We start from the raw sequence: 21,477 nt of genomic DNA on the forward strand, positions 1-21,477 counted from the left end.
GCACTTACAGGTTTACACAAGTGTGCTATGATGATACTTCCTTATCAAGGTCATTGCTAACAAATTTTGTCATACCTTCAACCATGAATGTAACAGACATGCCAAAGTCATAAAGCTTGCCAGCAGAGTTTCTGGAAGTGCTGGGCAACTCAAGCAACAGAAAAACAACTTTGTAGGACATAAAAGATAGGCTACCAATTCAACCACATTCCATCTCTTGTTGAAAATACTTTTACAGCAACACCAGAAACATATCTAAACCAACTGTTCTGACCTTTATTTGACTAGCTTTGCAAAAGGTGACTGTTTTTTTGATGCCAACCTTGTCTATTGTGTGATTCTGTTGTCCTCACCAATTAATACTGTTGTCACTTCACTCAAAAGTGATAACAGAGAGCTTGCAGCTGAGCATGTGCACCAACTTCCAATATTAGAGATAAAAACACTCTGCTTCAGCTCCTCAATATGCAGTAGCACAATAAAACATTTTCTTTTCATCAGAAGCAACACTGAATTCTTTCATCTGTATGAGTACATAAACCACGTGGCCTACAGATAAATGTGATGGCACATTCTGTACACTCAAAAAAATTATTACCCCCCCAGACTGCATGTGCGGGATACAATTAGATGTTTATTCTTTATAAAGCTACTCGTTTAGTCAATGTTTGTATACCATGTGTGTGTGTGTGTGTGTGTGTGTGTGTGTGTGTGTGTGTGTGTGTGTGTGTACCTAACCTCCAGGGCGCCTGTCACTGTAATTAGTGTACTATAAATCTCTTTAGATGAAGCATCTGCTAAATGACAACTTGCTGTTTACTTTCTTAGTAAATATAAATCTGATCTTAAACGTGTTTTTTTACATTGCCTATCAATCATTAAAGATAACAGATGGAAAATTTTAAAAAGCCTGCATAGGGAAACCTAGGGTTTTGATACAAACCTCATTTTAATATTAAATCTGCAAACTAAATGTGAAAACAATTTTTTCATACAATACAGTGAAAAACGCTGTATTTGAGGATTCCTGCAAGCTCATACAGTATGAACAGCATTTCATTTCACATACATTTCTGTTCATCAAAGAATCCTGATAAATGTATGCATCACAAGTAGAAGTGTTCAATATTGATATCAATAATAAATGTTTCTTGAGCATCAAATCAGCATATTAGAATGATTTCTGAAGGATCATGTGACACTGAAGACTGCAGTAAAGACAGCTTTCAGCCATCACATTAATAATTTACATTTTGAAATAATAATATCATAGAAAATAGTTATTTTACATTATAAAAAATATTGCAAAATTTTTAAACAGTTTTAGAATAGTCTAATAGCTAAACTTTTTTTTTTTTTTTTTTAAAAGGTTAAACTATCTCTAACCAACCTCAAATCTAGACCTATGAAATACTGTCCTATGACTTGATGTAAGCAAGCACTAAATCAAAATCAGATTTTCAAACAAGTTCCAGATGTTACAAGACCAATTGTCTTTTTACTTTTGTTATATTATAAAACAGCAGACAATACGGACTGTAAAATAGTCAGCATAACATTAGCCAAATAATCAATATGCCATTTTCTTACCCACTATTGTCATTAAAACATTGTCTTCAGGCATTCTAATTAAAATACCTGTTTCTGTTAAGTCGTACCAGTACATGGCTGTGGCAAATGAAAACATATGGACAACACAGTCTGTGCCAGGAGAGACTTATTTTCTCCTCAAACGTTTAAATCCCTTTTGCAACCACATTTAACTACACACAGACCATTTCGGGTCTCATTTGCATTGTAAATGATTTATCTGTCTCTTCAGGTATTAAAAAAGTAAGGCGAGTAAATACATTAAACACTAAAAACTCCCAGTCTTTGGCTACAGCAGACTCTTTGGTTCTAGATAGTCCATATCCATATCTGAACTCCATATTTGAAGTATCATCCTATATTACAATGACCTTGAGATAATCTTTATGAAGCAGTTAAGATCATATAAAACAATGAACTACTTCACTTTTCAATTACACCTGCCGTATACTTTTTCTGTCAATTAATGATACTCCGTCAAAATGGCTCTAGCCTAAAATACCTAAAGCTGACATGCAATATACAAAGTTGCACCATGACTGATGATAACCTCCAATATCGTGACAGACATTTCACTTTTCTTGTCTTGCACAAACAACTCTAAACCCTGTAAAAGTTCACAAGCAAACAACTAATTCAGACGCATTATTTACACTGGCAAACAACATCTGTCTGCTAACTGTTATCAGGTTCTGTGGAAAAGGCCAAAAATAACCTCTCTCATCTATTCCTTACTAATTTGCATATAACTCTATATTCTTAAGAACTATAATTTTACACATATTTAACTATTGTTCATCACCTATGAGACCAATATCATCTGAAATATGACATTTAACGTTACCGTAAAATGCTGACTCACTGATCTGTATTGAAGCCCATTCCCAGCAGCAAGAAGGCATAATAATTGAATTCATAATAATGGGAATAATGAGTATTTCATTTATCGAGAACATTCTTCAGAATAATTACTGTGATAATGAGATTGTGACTATTGTGACTTAGTTACTCATAATAATGACTTATCTCACAATAATCTTCTCATACTAATGAAAACTTGCCATGTTTGCTGTGTTCATGCATTTACATAAATACATGTTGCTAATGTGCCATCACTTCTATCTTTGAATGAATGAATTATGCATTTATATTGTGTATTGTGGTAAACCCAAAGCACTTTCATCATCAATCATGTGGAGGGTCTCTCCTCAACCACCACGCTTCTTTCTTTGGACATGCGTGATTAATTCAGAATTAATTATGAGAAAGTGTCTCATTATATTGGAAAGAAACATTTCGTCCTAATGCAAAGTGATCTTTTGTAGATCGTGTTGGCAGGTTTGTTATGTAATCAGGTCAAGGACAAAGTGTACAGCAGTGCACACGAGTACACTCTTTCACGTTGTAGCCTACCCTGAAGACAACCGGGTTACTAAGAGTCACTTTAATATTTGCATGTCTTGTGCTCAGGCTTATCAGCAGAAGAGGTGGTTGCTAAGCGTGTCCTTGACACAATCTGTGTGTTTATCAACTAGATTTAGGTCTATGTCAGGATTACTTTTGACCATTTGGCATCCTTAGTGATAGTGATGAACAGATGTTAAGGAAAAGGTAAACGGGGGTAACAAACATTGACTTGCTAAAAGAATTCTGGCCTTTTAATATTGTGTATAATCTATTGCCAAGATCATGTTATTATTATAAATATTGTAGTTGTTGTATAATATGTTATATTATTTTATCATTCGATGTCTTTCAAAAAAAAAAAGAATAGTGGTAATAATTACTGGTCTGATCTTGTTTAAGCTGGTCTCCTACTCTGACCAAGAGTTTATGCTGGTTTAGGATTAGCCTATTTATTTATTTATTTGTGCTTCATTAAGTTATCCGCAGAACTTCCAACAAATTAAACATGCCCCTTTTCTTCAACACTGCAGTTTAAATGTAACCATCATCTGTGTCAAAGGTGTAGCGGTGACCGCTTGTTTTTCTTCTTTTTTGTGCATATCAAATTTTATCTTTATTTTAAGGTGCATATTGACTATAAGATGTTTGGTTGTGTACACCGTTATTACCAGAAACTTTTTACATCCTCCAAATTTACGAAAACGTGATCCAAAAAAAACTTTCACAGATTCTGGCTTCTCAAATATGGACTGTGCGCTGTGAATGCGCAAAGGCAAAAAAAAAAAAAAAAAAAAAAAAAAACCCCTTCTGATTGGCTAAACCATGAATCTGACCGGAAATATATATTTTTTCCCCCTATTGTTTAAAAAGGCTGTTACAGACTTCATCAGGACAATTATTACATTGATATTTGATCGTTTTCTGCATTTAATTCCATATAAAATTGCTTACAGCACACCTTTAAGCACCTTTTGTTTAAAAAGTAAAATTAACCTGCAATTACAAAGCACATAGCCTTTCATTTTACAAAAATGGTAAACCACCAATGAAATAGCATGAACGATTCCAATTTCTAACCAATGTTCAATATTGAATACTGCCAGATATTTTAAGAATTGAGAAGAATACTATGAATAAACATAGGATAAGTGCAGTAAATGTTACTGAATTTTTTTAAAAGGAGATCTCTGAAGTTTCTTTCAAACTTAGTAAAATCTCTCTCAAATCAGCTAGAATAGAAAGAAAACACAATTGAAACCTATTCACATTTGTCTGCTTGGACGCGATGCAAAATGTACATTATTTACAGCTTAAGTCAACAGTCCATAAATAAGTGTGAGATTCCTAGTGAGATTTGAGTCTGTATCGAAAGTCAACATCATAGGTGGGCTGCAGAACACCCAGTCCAGCCCGAGACTGGTCCAACGGCGGTTCTTTCACATCAGGGTCTAAAAGGTCCATTTCAAAGTACGCTAGCAGTAGAGACAGGAACTGCTTGATCTCATGCACAGCAAAGAAGCGGCCAGGACACTTGGTCACCCCAGAGCCAAAGGGCATGTAGTAGTAACGAAGTTTGCGTCCGTTTCGGTAAAAGCTGGTCTTCTCCTGTCCATTCTCGTCAAGGTATCTATCATACTTATATGTCTGTTCATGGCAAGATGCAAAAACATTAATGAGGAGATTAATTCTTACATCATTTACAAGTTTATTCTGATATGTTTTAGGTGAAAGCTGCAATTTATCTCACCAGAGGATCTTCATAGATCTCAGGATCAAAGTGAATCATCGGGGGGTACAGAGCTATTACATCATCTTTGCGGATGTGGTAAGACTCGTTGTTGTCCAGATGAAGAAGGAAATCGCTCTTGGCCATTCTCACATTCAGGGATGCGCTGGACAGCCTCATCGCCTCTTTAATGATACTGTCTGAAATTACAGGGAAGCTTTAGTACACATGACATTTTGGTATGGTAATCATATTGAGTACATGAACGTTTAAATATTTTCAAAGTGTTCCGACCTAGAATTGGCATGTTGTCCAACTGTTCCCTTGTTAGTACAAGTCGAGAATTCATGGGATCGACTTTCTGATTAGAACTTTCAAATGTTCGCCTCACCTCCTCGCTAGCAGCTTTCATGGCCGCAGGGCACCTGCAAACAAGCAGAAGTTGTGTCATCTACTTAACAAGTACAATGGGGAAAATTACTATTATTAAAACTGATTACTAGAAAATATTATTTCAGACTTTCTACACTTAATTCAGTGTATTACTTGCTCTAATTCATTTGAAAATTTACTATCAATTTCTGAGTTAAAAAAAAAACTTTCTACACCAATTTTTATTGTCTTATACATATTACATTACATTATAGTCTTTTCCAAAAACACTCTGAAGAAATGCTTATCTCCAACACTACAATTACCGCATTTATCTGTGCTGGTTAATAACCCTAGGGAGTGACTACTGTGCACTTTTACACTTGCTAAATATGATTTGTACCTGATCATATGGAACAGGGTCCAGAAGGTTGCAGGCAAAGTGTTGGCTTGTGAAGCCCACAGCATGGCCACATGGGTCCTGGCTTTGCTCAGCTCGTTGAAGGTAGATAATGTGTCATTCAAGAGCATGCGCAAGCATATAAGGTCAGACACATTGGCACGCTTGCTGAGGTTCTCGTGGAGCATTGTCTTGGCGAGATTTTCCCGAGCGCTGTAGGCACTTTTGAAAACGTGAATGGGGAGACCAGCGATCAGAGCAGGAAAGATCTTATCAAACTCTTTGAAGTTCTCCAATGCATTGAGCACCAGAGCTTTTTGGGCTTGCTGGCGTGCAATACTCTGGTCTCCATCCAATTCCTTCCCAAAGAGGGTCAGGTAGCCTGCTTCAAACATGATCTTGTAGCAGAAGGCAAAAATACCATCGCTCTGCCACTCTGAGGGTTTGGCCTTCAGCATGCCTGACTGCAGCATGGTGCTCTGTAGGTTTTCCATCATGGTCTCAATGAGAGGAGACAAGGCCTCCCCTTGCAGGGTCTTCAAGAAGGTCTGATGCAGGTTCTCGGTGGTGAAACCTTGACTTGGATCCATGCTCTCATGACCAAATGCCTGCAAGAACACATGCATGTCATCACATGCCAGTTCATTTTGTTGTTAGCGATAAGAAATATTTTATTTCATTTACCTTTGCAGAGGCATCAAAGTGAAATTTCTTCCAATCTAGATGCCTTCCTTGGCGGATAACGGCATGGTAGGAGAATGGATCACAAAGGAAATGGACATACTGCCCAGCAATCTTGCATGTAAAAATGTGACCATGTTTCTTCTGTCTGCTGCGAAGAAACTCTAAAGGATTGGCCCCAAACTGAAGAGCACAACCAAGGTAAGGGATCCAGCCATTTTCTACTGGAGGCTCCCCAGGCAATCTGAAACAATCACAGCACCAGTTACAAAACAGCTCATAAAAGCAGGGTTTAGGAACAAGAAACAAGTTCTGTCATGTAGACGATTCAATTCAGTGCTATACAAAGCAAAAATTGTTTGGAAAACTAATGAACTAAAAACATATAATCATTTAAAGTGATCTTTCATTTAATGAAGTACCCTGCAAATTTGTTATTTTCCATTAGAGACTGTAATACTATTTAACATCAATTGTCAAACAGATGTGAATCCCACCATCCCTGTGATGATTTTAGTCACAAATCTATGGGTATTTACCTTCTGCGTATTCCTGTGATAAGCCAAAGACAACAACAGAGTCCAACAACTATGGCCCAAATGAGGGCAATGCTTAGTATCATGACTGCTGGGGAGACAAAAACTGGTGGAACTAGAGTGTGGCTTTAATCCTTGAAGATGCCCTCATGTGCTCTTAGCGCTGTTTTTATATGATTCACAGCCACAGCCCTTGACGTAACTCCACAACTAATGACTTCCCCCCACACTTTGTCCTGAAAACGTGCCAGAAAAAAAAACTGGATAGGTGTAGGCATGTGTGTGTGTGTGCGTGTCCTTGAACGGAGTCCATGGACACCTCCACCTGACGGCCAGTAGACTGTACTTTGATAGTATTCCAAAGTTGGGAAACAACTTCAAGGTCTTTGATGTGTGATTTTTTGGGGGGCAAACTCTCTGATACTCATTGAAAAGATTTAAGTATGTTTATTTATAAAAAAAAAAAAAAAAAGCCATGACCTAACCTTTATCTGTAGATTTTTATGCTGAAGTCATGCTATGTACATATCGGGCAAGTACATTTCTATGAATGTATTATGTACCTGTGGAAACTCATATTTCACCACTATAGGTCTTTCAGACTTCTCAAAACAAAACTAGTTTTGAACAGTACAACCCATACAAACAATTTTATGGTTTATGTTTTGACACAAAACCTCTTGATGACTAAAAGGTCGAGGTTGCATCGCTGTCAAAAAAAAAACAACAACAAAAAAAAAAAAACAATGACACAAAATTTGATTATGTATGTATTTATATATATATATATATATATATATATATATATATATATATATATATATATATATATATATATATATATATATAATTATGTATATTATAATATTATTTTGTATTCAAAACCCTGTCTTATTGTGTCAGATGAGCAAGTATAGCAAATGATTAGTCATATTTTCAGCAAAGGTTTTCTAAGTATTTCCCTCACCGGGTGATGAGGAGAGGTTCAAAAGCTGTATGAATTGGCAAAGTGTTTATTTGCTTGCAAGAAGTTCATACTATTGTAACCTTAATTTGACAGGTTACTTCTATATAAATGGTCACTGATCGTTGGTAACTGGTTCTCTGCCCAAAACACCAAAGCATCAGTGAGTTCAGTCAGTTCAGACCCACTGGCAACCGACATGAGCTAGTAAGTAACATTAATAAAAAATATTGAAAAATTAATAAATAAAGTGACTAGTTTAACATCAGTACACACATCATGGAAATAATAAGCGCAGACATGATTTTAGGAATGGAAAATTACTAACATTGTTTTGCTACCTTTTGGCATTAAATCGATTTCATTTGCATGCAGTTTAATTGGATTTAAAATGAATGAAACATTATTCTCAGATTCTATTGGCAACTGAATGGACCGATAATCAGCTTTAAGTACCAATCTATTGCCAATCTTATCAAAAGCAGTGTTTGAATCTCAATGTGTGTGACGTGTCTTACTGAAATGAGTTAACTCCATTGATAAGGTCCAGATGAAGGCCATGTTCATCAGCTTTAATAATTAACACTGTGATGGCCAAGCATTCATTTGACCTTGAAACTACAGATAAAACAAACAATCTGCTGCAATCAAATCATTCTATACTGTATCCTCAAAAAGCCTCTTTCCACATAGTTTATTCACCTCAAAAACAGTTATAAAATGTTTGAGAAGTCAAATGTAGCATCATATGTACATACCAATAAAAAAGTGTGAAGGGGTTCACCTATAGCATAAAGTTATTCATAAAGTGTTATGACTGTTGTAATTTTTCACATGCATTCAAAGAATAAATTTAACTGAAAACAGCTTTTTATAGTCTGTTTTGCTGTTATTCCAAATCTGAAGACTTGGAAATACCATATTTGAATACATTTGTGATATATTGTCCAAGAAATACATGACTGAAAAGATTTTAAAATTTTTAGATGAATACTCCATCTTATGTGGATAAAAAATTATATATAAAAAGGTCATGATAAAGAAACCTTTAAAACCTTACTCTTCCTGAACATAGCATGGCATGACACTTACTGTATAAGGGACCGAAGACAGGAGACTTTTTATTTAAGAAAGGGAAAGAAGATTTTTATAGTTTAATATACTGCCCACCCAATATCCCAGCAATTAAAAAAATGCAGGATAAATCAGTTTGAAAAGAAAAGTCTTGGTTGAGAAGCTGAGCAGAGACTCAAGGCCTGAACTAAATGTGTTAAATAAGGGAATGTTTTAAAACCCCTAGTTTAACCAGTTAGGTGAGTGTTTATGTCATCTGATGGAGTCTGGGTTACTTCCCACGGCTTGCTTAGTTGGGGTTTAAATGACACTTAAAGGGATACTCCACCCCAAAATGAAAATTGTGTCATTAATCACTTACCCCCATGTCGTTCCAAACCCGTAAAAGCTTCGTTCATCTTCGGAACACAATTTAAGATATTATGGATAAAAACCGGGAGGCCTGTGACTGTCCCATAGACTGCCAAGTAAATAACAGTGTCAAGGTCCATAAAAGGTATGAAAGTCATCGTCAGAAAACTTCATCTGCCATCAGACGTGCAATCTGGGTTATATGAAGCGACGGGATGTTACACCCCGTCTAGGGGTAAAGGACACAACATGAAATGAAGGTTTTTAATTGAAACCAAACAAAAATACAACCATCAAAATAAGTAAATAGGGAATTTCCTTCAGGAGTTGACCAGGCCAATATAATAAACAAAACTTCTTTAGTTTAAGACCTCTTTCATAAACCCTAATCAAAATAAAATAAAATAAAAGTACAATATTTTAACCTAACTCCCTAACCAAAACAGAGACCAAAAAGGTTACAATAAACAAAATGGTGTCAAACTCCTTACTTCCTCCCAACCCTCTATATTTACAATAAAATACAACTATTTACAAGATCAGGCAAACAGAGTTAAAAGTAGAATCCAAATCCACGTCATAACAAGCAATAGGGTCAAAATACCAAACAGTTCCTACTTACAAAAATCGTATCAAAATTCATCTACGAGACCAAACAGCCAAGCTCTGCTCTGCTCTGGAGAAAGGAAGTGACATCAGGGCTTTTAAGGTGTGCCTAATTTTGAATGCACCAATCAGCATCCTACCTGGACACAAAAACCCTTTCAAAAACAAAAGACAGAAGCGAGAAAAATGCAAAACAAAGGGTTGTAACACCCCCACCCATAAGAATAAACATGGCAGCAGGTTTATATACAACACCGTGACAAAGAATCAGCACTGACATTATTTACACCTTTCTTGTATCTGATTTGTAAGTTAAAACTTTGACAAATGAGAGCTCATCGCATGAGTCTTTGATTCTTATTACACATGCGATGAAGAAAAACAAGTGGATTGTGATCCGTAAATACCTCAACAGGCTGTGAACTTGAACCGATATACACTTCAAATTGCTGTAATGCTAAAAAAATAGCTAAAGCTTCTTTTTCTATTGTGCTATAATTTAACTGGTGTCGATTTAATTTCTTTGCGTAAAAGCATACAGGGTGGTCGATCCCATGATCATCCTCTTGTAGAAGGACAGAACCAGTACCGGCGCCACTGGCATCCACTTAGAGTTTGTACAGTTTGGTGAAATCTGGAGCAGCAAGAACAGGAGAACTACACAACAATGTTTTTAGTGAATCAAAAGCAATTTGACAATTAGGACTCCAAACAAAAGAAACATCTTTTCAAAGACCATCAGTGGGAGGCTTTGCTACATCTGAGAAATTTTTACAGAAGTTTCTGTAATAACCGACCATGCCAAGAAAACGCCGGAGTTCTCTTTTAGATTTAGGAGAGGAGAAATCCATGATGGCACAAACTTTAGATTCCACTGGTCGAACCATACCATAACCTACCTCCTTACCTAAATATGTGACCTTGGCATGACAGAAATCACATTTTGTTAAATTGAGGGTGAGATTAGCTTCTTGGAACCTAGAGAAGACTTCCTTTAGAGTCTTTAAATGACTTTCCCCATGTATCAGAGTAACAAACAACATCATCAAGGTAGGCTTCACAATTTTTTACATTAGACAGCACCTTGCTCATTAAACGCTGGAGCATTTTTCAGGCCGAAGGGAAGAACCTTGTATTGCAGGAAAACATCTGGAGTAGCGAAAGCGGAGATTTCTGAAGCACGATCAGTGAGTGGCACCTGCCAATACCCTTTTAGTAAATCTAGCTTTGTCACAAATTTGGCCTGACCAATGCGGTCAACACAATCATCTATTCTAGGAAGAGGGAATGATCAACTGATTAACTTTTCGGTAATCTGTGCAGAAGCGTGATGTTCCATCTGGCTTAGGAACTAAAAGGCATGGGGAACACCAGGGACTTGAACTTGGCACAGCTAAGCCATGCTCAATCAAGTACTGCGTTTCCTTCTGCATGATCTCACACTTTACTGGATTGATACGATAAGCATTTTGCTTAACAGGACGATGATCACCCACATCAATATCATGCTCCAACACATTTGTTACAGTGGGCACATCAGAAAACAGTGAAGAATACTTTTCAATCAACTGCATTAGTTCCTTTTGAGATGAACTAGATAAGTGAGAGAGTTTTGAACTGATTACCACAAGGGTTATAGAATTTTTCAGAAAAATGTCAGACAAACAGGCACTTCCAATTCGTAGATCTACACTAGGTGAATAGTCAGAGGAGACTGCACTCACAGATACAATAATAGGAAGTGGAACTGTGCATTCAGGCATAGGACGAGAAACATACAATTTTAGCATGTTAATATGAAATACCCTCTCTTTCCTTTTCCAGTCAGGGGTTTTTACCACATAGTCAGTGTCACTTAACTTTTCCTTAGTCACATATGGACCTGCAAATTTAGCTTGGAGAGTTGACCAAGGCGAAGGCAGTAACACAAGAACTTCATCACCAGGCTCAAATGAGTGTTGAACAGTGCTTTTATCATATCTACTTTTCATTTGAGTCTGTGAACTTTCTAAGCTCTGCCGTGCCAACTTCCAGACAGAATGCAATCTTTCATGGAAATAACTCACATCATCTAACACATTCTGTTCTGTAACTGAGTGACTTTGAGAAAGAAGCTGTCCTTGCAACATCTTTAATGGATCACGAGGAGAATGTCCAAAGACCAACTCAGCTGGGCTGAATCCAAGGGATTCCTGGACAGTATTTCTGACAGCAAAAGTCACAACAAAAGGGGAACCTCTTCATCAAAATTGTTATAGGTTTTCTTGATCCATAAATGTCCAGACAATTTATGGTCATGAGCAACACGTAGAACATATTCTCTGTAAGAATTAGGCACAACTACCTGGAAAACAGAGTTCCAGTCACAATTTTCTTCAGAACTCCATTTACGCATAAGTACTCCATCATCTAGAAAATAAGCAACAACATGAGCATCTAACAAGGTTTTATCCATCACAGCATTAAAACAAGTCATCAGTGTACCATCAGATTTTTGTGTTTTGATTAGGTGCTTCCTGTCAAAAGGAAAATCAACATTTGGCCCAAAACTCAAATTTTGTTTCTCCACGTCTAAACTAGTCTTAACATCTGACTGATCAGAACACATAAATGAGTCAGTTCTTCTTCAAACTTACGAGCTTGTGCTCGTGTAACAACACAGGAATGAAATACCTTAGGAAACTCCTGAGTCAATAGCGCATTACTTTTTGATACACAGGGTATATCAACTACTTCACGAAGACAAGACACCTGGCTAAATCATTACCAAGGATGATCATTACCAAAATGCATACGTGTTTATGCTCGGTGTCTAACTCAGAAAAGGAGACTGTACCATCACACACAAATGGTTCAAAGGTGGGATCAATTGCAAGCATAGACTCTGAAGGGTGGGTACGCACAAAAGCAACACTTTTATGTGCGGTCTGTGTTTTCCTCTGGTTCTTACATTGCAACGTAGGACATAAAGCAATCAAATGACCCTTCTCATGACAGTAAAAACACTCACGAGAATCAGGACCCTGCTCATCATTCTGGCCAATCATAGTTTTAGGACTGTGATTCCACTCAGCAACAAGACGAGTAGGACATAAAGGAGAAAACACAATTTTGTGTGTAAGCACAAATTCATCTGCGAAGATGGCAGCTTCGGTGAGTGATGTCACCTTTTGCTAATTTAAATGAACTACTATCTTTTCAGGCACGCAATTCTTAAAATCCTCTACAAGGATTAACTCTAAGTTGTTCAAACATGCTGATTTTACTTGCTGCACACCACTTCTCAAACAGAATAGTATTTTCTCTGGCAAATTCAACAAAAGTTTGGCCGGAGGTTTTCATATGCTTTCTAAATTTTTGTCGGTAGGCTTCTGGAACAAGCTCATAAGCTCTTAACACAGAGGACTTCATTACATTGTAATCTAGCGGTGGCACTGGATAGCCCTCCGTGGATGGCACAACACTCCTCCGCCACCCGGTGAATGGCGACGGCTCCTCCGGTTTCGGGCAGCCGGCAGGAGTCCCCCATTCCCTGCTCCTCCCCATTCTGGTGGATGGCAGCAAGCTCCGGCCCCAGGCGAACAGCAGTGACTCCTCCGCTCCCTCACGGATGGCAGCCGTCCCTCCACATCCTGGGCAGCCGGCAGCGAGCTCGTCCCCCCCACCCCGGCAACTCACTCCAGCCCACCACTTCAAGCATCCACGGCGGCAGACTGCTCCGCCATGCTCGATGGCACCTTGGATTCACCACAGCGGCGAGGGATCTTCGGCAGCGTGTCCCTCCTTCCTCCCGGGTTTCGGCACCAATGTAACAAATGATCATAGTTCGGGAAGAAAAAGGCGGGAACCGACGGACATTTAGATAAAACTTTAATTACAAAATAAACACAAAACAGCGCTACAGCCCCTCATGGACAACTGCCGCGCACAAACAAAACCAAAACACAAAATAAAGTCCAGGCCTGGTCCTCTCTCATCCTTCACTGTCGTAACTCCTCCTTTGTATTCTTCCGGAGCTCCTCCATGGGACTCGATACCGGTGAGTGGCGCAGGTGTCGCTCATTTCCAATTACTCCACCGGCCTCGACCCGTTCCCACGGCTCTGGGCCCCGCCCCACTCGTCACACACCGTATGCTGCTTATGCTCGTCTGTATCAAACTCACCACTTCTGGCAGATGGAGTATTCTGTATTTAGCTTTGATTTGAAAGAAAACCACATCCTTGTGGCGCAGATGATACAGAAGAGCATACACAGCATACGGTGATATGGAGAAACACAGAGGAGGTATTCTGACAACGACTTTCATACTTTTTATGGATCTTGACACTGTTATTTACTTGGCAGTCTATGGGACAGTCACAAGCCTCCTGGTTTTCATCCAAAATATCTTAAATTGTGTTCTGAAGACGAACAAAGCTTTTATGGGTTAGGAACGAAATGGGGTAAGTGATAAATGACAAAATTTTCATTTTGGGGTGGAGTATCCCTTTAATAATAAGTAATATTAGCAATTTGACTGCACTGGCACTATCAGATGAGAACAAAACTTGAATTGAATAAGAGACTATTGCTGCATTTTCCTACGTTTTACCTGTCAGGGCAATCCCTCTGTGTATCTTATTGTACGAAATATCTTGGGCACATCATCACTGACAGGTTGGAAGATGATGCAGATATGTATAGGCAGAGACGAATGTTGTATGTTCAAGCAAACATGTTAGTCCGGAAATTCCATCACTGTTCTGATGACGTGAAGGTGAGATTGTTTCGTGCATACTGCACCCCTATGTATGCAGCCCCATTGTGGGTCAACTACAAAAAGGAGACCATGCGCAAACTTCAGGTAGCATATAATGACTGCCTGAGGATACTGCTAGAAAAGCCCAGGAGTAGCAGTGCAAGTAAGCTCTTTTGTGACTCAGGGCTAAGCACTTTACATGCTCTCTTGAGGAACCTAATGTTTAAGTTCATGTCCCAACTTGATGAGTCTCAAAACTGTATTATAATTATGCTCACAAGCCCTAGGTGCAGCTCGGCTAGATATCAATCATATTTGTGGAAACATTGGTATGGGTGCCTGTTAATACTCTCATGAATCAAAGTATGTTTTTATGTGTTTATGTATCTATTCCTTCTGTTATGTTGTTGGTCTTGTTGTTGGGTCTAGAGCCTGTAATAAAGTTTATATATATTGCTATACAGCTGAACAGATGAATGTTGCAACATCAACACTGTTACTGAACTGACTTGAAATGAATAATTACACTATCGTTTTATTTTTGCATCAAGTTTGCATCATTGATTCTCTTTATTAATAATTTAATAAATCTCTGTTGAAATTATCTGTTTGCAAAAAGCACTATAAAAATAAACACTTTACATGATTAGAAGATAAGATTCTTGTGAAAATATAAAAAAAAAGGATATAAAAATAATATACAGAACAAAATGCTATTTTGAGGTAAGAAATAAAATTTAATTTCTGGTTTGTCATTTGATTTGTGATCATGTTAATGAATTCTGCAATGTACATCATCTGAATCAGAAGGGTGACTTGTTTAATTTGTTATATAACATCTAAATACTTTTTACCTACATATTAAAAAAAAAGATTTAAAATCTCATGGCTGATCAGTCAGGGAGGGTCGTAACACAACTTTCCGAAGCAATTTGGCTGGATACACAAAGATTATACAACATGGGACAATGTACTGTACCAGAGACTGAAGAGTGTTGTAACAAGATAAGTTGTAACATTGTTTTAACCAATTAGAAATTAGCTACAGGGGTGAAATCACTATAAAATATAAGCACCACTGTCTGGTTGTGCAAGTTGCAAAATTTTTACCCCGAAGGCTGAAAAAAACTTCCCTATAATAAACCCTTTATTAAATGATTGTATATTTTAATACAAGTACAAACATGAAGTCTATGTCTAGTAACACCCACCAATGACTTGAAACTAGTGCTTGGATCACATTGATCAAAATAATACATAAGAGACTTCTTTTGAATTTGTATAGATAAACACATTCCACTACACTAAATTGTAGTGCAAGCTGGTACAAGCATAAAACTTTCCAACAGCATGATACATACACTGTAGACCAGTGCTTCCCAAACCTGTCCTGGAGGCCCCGATGCCTGCACCTTTTGTATGTCTCCCTTATCTAACACACCTGATTACACTCATCAGCTCGTTAGTAGAGAATGCAAGAACTAAATTGGGTGTGTCTGATTAGAGAGACATACAAATTGTGCAGGGCAGGGGGTCCTCCATGACAGGTCTGGGAACCACTGCTGTACAGTCGTGGCCAAAAGTTTTGAGAATTACATAAATATTGGAAATTGGAAAAGTTGCTGTTTAAGTTTTTATAATAGCAATTTGCATATACTCCAGAATGTTATGAAGAGTGATCAGATGAATTGCATTGTCCTTCTTTGCCATGAAAATTAACTTAATCCCCAAAAAAACCTTTCCACTGCATTTCATTGCTGTCATTAAAGGACCTGCTGAGATCATTTCAGTAATCATCTTGTTAGCTCAGGTGAGAATGTTGACGAGCACAAGGCTGGAGATCATTATGTCAGGCGGATTGGGTTAGAATGGCAGACTTGACATGTTAAAAGGAGGGTGATGCTTGATGTGATGCAGCCATCATTGCGTTGCATAAAAATGGCTTCACAGGCAAGGATATTGTGGCTACTAAGATTGCACCTAAATCAACAATTTATAGGTTCATCAAGAACTTCAAGGAAAGATCGTCTTAGGATCATCTCCTAAAGAGGATTCAGCTGCGGGATCAGAGTGCCACCAGTGCAGAGCTTGCTCAGGAATGGCAGCAGGCAGGTGTGAGCGCATCTGCACGCACAGTGAGGCGAAGACTTTTGGAAGATGGCCTGGTGTCAAGAAGGGCAGCAAAGAAGCCACTTCTCTCCAAAAAAAACATCAGGGACAGATTGATCTTCTGCAGAAAGTATAGTGAATGGACTGATGAGGACTGGGGCAAAGTCATATTCTCCGATGAAGCCCCTTTCCGAGTGTTTGGGGCATCTGGAAAAAGGCTTGTCCGGAGAAGAAAAGGTGAGCGCTACCATCAGTCCTGTGTCATGCCAACAGTAAAGCATCCTGACACCATTCATGTGTGGTGTTGCTTCTCATCCAAGGGAGTGGGCTCACTCACAATTCTGCCCAAAAACACAGCCATGAATAAAGAATGGTACCAAAACACCCTCCAACAGCAACTTCTTCCAACAACCCAACAACAGTTTGGTGAAGAACAATGCATTTTCCAGCACGATGGAGCACCGTGCCATAAGGCAAAAGTGATAACTAAGTGGCTCGGGGACCAGAATGTTGAAATTTTGGGTCCATGGCCTGGAAACTCCCCAGATCTTAATCCCATTGAGAACTTGTGGTCAATCCTCAACAGGCGGGTGGACAAACAAAAACCCACTAATTCTGACAAATTCCAAGAAGTTATTATGAAAGAATGGGTTGCTATCAGTCAGGATTTGGCCCAGAAGTTGATTGAGAGCATGCCCAGTCGAATTGCAGAGGTCCTGAAAAAGAAGGGCCAACACTGCAAATACTGACTCTTTGCATAAATGTCATGTATTGTCGATAAAAGCCTTTGAAACGTTTGAAGTGCTTGTAATTATATTTAAGTACATCACAGAAACAACTGAAACAAAGATCTAAAAGCAGTTTAGCAGCAAACTTTTTGAAAACTAATATTTATGTAATTCTCAAAACTTTTGGCCACGACTGTAGACAACAAAAACTTGACTATCTAGGGCAAGAAATAATGTAAAATATATTTCTAAAGAGCAAAATCTCTCTAGTATCAAGTATAAACATAATACATCCTATCTACAATATTTTTACCTTGCATTTGGTTCACCGGCTTGTATATGTGTGTCCTGTCAAACGTTTTTTGATGAGAGATAGCCAGGCAAACTCTGTATTGCATTTGCATTCAAGCTATACATTCTGTATTGCATTCAAGCTATACATTTTTTGTCTCAATTCATGCAATACTAGGGAACCAAACCTATGATCTTGCCAATGCTACAGATAGGCTACTTTACTCCAAAAAATAACTAGTCCTTAAACATGAACCATAAAGGCACTTATTATGATATCTATAAAAATATAACAAATAACTGCAAACAATTCTCTTTCTTTTCCTTTCCACTTTTAACTAATGTTTTAATTTGTGTAAAATATCTTAAACTTGCACTGCCTCTTATGATATATTGCTTCTACTTTTCCTTACTTGAATATCATTATCAGTTTGGATAATAGCATATTTTGTATTAACATACAGCATTAGTGTCTGTCAGCACACATCCACATGCACTATGACCCTTACAGTGCCATAAAAGGAAAACATCATGAGATTAAAACAAAACTATAACTAACCTTGAAGCTGGATTGGTAATGTAGAGATAAAAGGACAACAGTTTACTGTAGCCTATTAAAACACTCCACCGACATCAGCCAAAATATACTTCCAGCATCAATACTCTTATTGTTCTTTATACAGCCTGGGAGTTAGGGGCTTGAATATTTTGAAAAGTGCATTATCAACCGCAAAACCATTTAGTCACATTAATTTAGGGTTGCTCAAATCATAATCTCTAATGACAGACAGCAGCAGGACACAGACAACTTCAGGTAAATTAGAATGCTGTCACTTTAAGACCTCTTGTATGAATCCAATAAACTGATAAAAATCCAATTTTCTCCCAACTGTTTATGTTCAACCGACTGTGTTTCCATGAATATTTACCAACAAGGGCATATTCACCTGTTTAGTGTGTTTTTGATGGTTTAGCTATGCACAGGAAACCCATTGAATGCTTTGCTTGTCCGTATTGCCCTCTGTCTCAGAACATGCAGCGGCATGCACAGAAAAACTTTGAATGTATGGTCAACACAAACTTAACCTCAAAAACAATTCTATTTACCAGCACGCACCATGTCATTTTTAGCTGTTGAAGGTCAGTTTGCATTTCAATGCACTTTGTGACATGCTAGTTTACCTCAGTGACAGCTGAGTTTCTGTCCAAGCATTGATTTTTCCTGGCCAGAATTGTATGTTGAATTCTTGATTCAGTAAATACGTCAAGCTACTGTTATCTGTTTGAACTATGAAATGAGGCAGATAGGTAAAGTAAAAAACCCTGACCTCTTCAAAAAAAAAAAAAAAAAAAAAAAAAAAAATTCAACTTCAAAGCTCAAAATGTAGAGGTTTCTTCTCCTGGTTTCTTGTCTTATTTCCACAATTAGTATACATCCCGAGATTTTTGGTGTTTCTCATGCCATACCAGCAATTATTCGGATTGCATTTGCGAACATGCAAGGGTTGCTGAGACTCAGTCATACAGATGCATATCATAAATCCTGTCCAGTCCAGCCGAAATCTAACTCCAGTGAGTGTGTAGATCAGAGGTAAAGTGCATGTCAGCTGAAGGTTTCTGATATTACAATCAAACTATTGGCAAGAAGATCATAAATGCTTTTCTTGAGCACTGAATAGAGGAGTATTAGAATAAAATTATTTAATTAAAAAAAAATAAACTATTTCATGTCATCCTTCATAATGGTGATCACTGATTAGCAGCTTAATAGCTGCTCTGTTTTGTATTATTTTTATTGCTACCTATAGCAGCAGCATTATCAGTCAACAGACTGTCACTTTAGGTCAAGGCTAGGCCCTAATAAATTGTGCATACATTATCTACACATTCTGGATGTTACATGGTTTATACTTAATCTCTGCATACACTCTCAGAAAAAAGGTACAAAAGCTGTCACTGGGACAGTACCTTTTCAAAAGGTACACTTTTGTACCTTGTAGGTACTGATATGTACACTTTAGGTACTAATATGTACTTGTAACCAATATGGACTGTTTAGGTACAGTGGTGTGCCTTTTGAAAAGGTACCGCCCAAGACAGCTTTTGTACCTTTTTTTTCTAAGTGTGTAGTTTCATGCTAACATCCTCTTTCATTTCAGCAGGACTGCCACTATAATGGTGGAAAGCATAGAAATGATTTAAAGGGGATCCACAACAATTCCATAAGATGAGCTGTAGAATCCAGCAGAATTCATTTAGTGTTTGTGTTATGTCACATAACTAATCCACAGTTGGGGTTCTATTTGTTATAAAAGATAAAGGTGAAAGAAGTCAGAATCAGTTGAGTTTTGGTAGCATGATATCAGGATGGGTTGAGTTTTGTCTGTGTCTCAATCCTGTTTCCCTCTCTGCTTGTCCTTGCATGTTTGTTTCATCTCTGCCTTACCTAAAAAAAAAGATAGAAAGATATGTTTATCAAACAAGCCACATTAATATTAGACAACACAAGTTATGACACAAGTCAGACAAAATAATAAATGGATGATAAAAGACTTGAGTTTAGCTACAGTAAATGAATAAATAAAACACAACATGCTGAATAAACTGAAATTAAGCCCAACAATTGAATTTAAAATGATTGAAATGTATAATTTACTGTAATCATTGAATTAATCTAAAACAAATGTATATGATAAAAGTAATAGCACTGAAGAAAGAAAATAAGCCAATTATTTAAAGAACAGACAAAATATATTAAAACTGAAAATTCTATCATCATTTAATCTCTTGTTACTTTATTTCTTCTGTGGAACAAAAAGGAACATATTGTGAATGTTTTTAAAGTGAACATCTGTGAGGTCAAGTGTTTCACAGAAGAAAGTCATAGAGGTTGAGTAAATGATGATAGAATTTACATTTCTGAGTGAACTGTTTTTTTTATATCATAAATTATAGATAGTTAAAATGACTGATGAGAAAAAAAATAGTGTTATTTTGTTTTATTTGTGATGGCTTTGATTTGATTTGATCTCAGGTCACCTGCACACTTAAACTAGAGCATGAATTACATCCCTATCTGAACTTTAAACATAAAAAAGTGACCAGTCCTTTTGCAGCCCTGTATTTCATTTCTGTAGACCTTCAGTAATTGTTAAGGTTGTCCGATGCATGTAGTGCTGCTTTCCTTATTCTGATGTGACTCTATGACACTTTTCTATGCTTGGCTACTGTCATTTATCATTACTGATGAGTCTTGTCCTGAACTCACCTGGTTTTATGATGCACAGGAGTCTCTGAATGACTTCCTTTTCAGTGTAATTAATTTCAGTCTCTCCTCAATCTGTCCACACAGTTTGCTGACTGTCATCCACCTGTCCCTCATGTATTTTCAAATGTCCTGCCTTTTAAGAAAGCCAAGTCCCTCAGGAGAACACAACGTCTGCTCTAGCACTCAATGCTAAATGGATATGACGTGTCAGTTTGTGCTCTTGTAGGAGCAGATTTGCCTAATGTGGGAACAATGTGCCATTTTATCTGCTCCTAGCAGAACAATCTTGAAGATAAACAAGAAAAGAAAGTCTGAATTCTGTCTTGACAAAGCCTTGTATGAAAGTTTGTTTGAAGTGTGAAGGTTATTTAAACTGTCTGTACTTCTAATACTTTGGAAGTTTGCAAAGAGAGTTTAAGTTTGAAGGTTATACGCATTGTGTGTTTGAAGACATAAGCAAAGTTTGATGGCATTTAGACTTTGTTAGGAGGTTGCTAGGCGGATGTTTATGTTTTTGGTTTGACTGGATGTACATTATCCCTTACATAATTTTCTATGTTTTACACACTTTAATACGTTATGTTTCCAATAAACTAGTATTCTTTTGTGAACAGCCAAAACATCTCTCTTGTCA

General features: G+C 37.4%; 1 protein-coding gene across 1 annotated transcript; it reads right to left on the bottom strand.

Moving 5' to 3' along the window:
* Positions 1-3,906: 3,906 nt before the first annotated feature.
* Positions 3,907-7,144, bottom strand: LOC109057064 (cytochrome P450 7A1-like). Its single transcript, XM_042718130.1, has 6 exons — positions 6,716-7,144; positions 6,180-6,420; positions 5,499-6,103; positions 5,018-5,148; positions 4,745-4,923; positions 3,907-4,641 (listed from the first exon to the last, which is right to left on the bottom strand). Exons 1-6 carry the CDS (start codon positions 6,796-6,798, stop codon positions 4,342-4,344), a joined length of 1,539 nt encoding a protein of 512 aa, XP_042574064.1. The 5' UTR covers positions 6,799-7,144; the 3' UTR covers positions 3,907-4,341.
* Between the last annotated feature and the right edge of the window lie 14,333 nt (positions 7,145-21,477).

This window comes from Cyprinus carpio, chromosome B2 (assembly GCF_018340385.1).
Source record: "Cyprinus carpio isolate SPL01 chromosome B2, ASM1834038v1, whole genome shotgun sequence".
Classification (NCBI taxonomy): domain Eukaryota; kingdom Metazoa; phylum Chordata; class Actinopteri; order Cypriniformes; family Cyprinidae; genus Cyprinus; species Cyprinus carpio.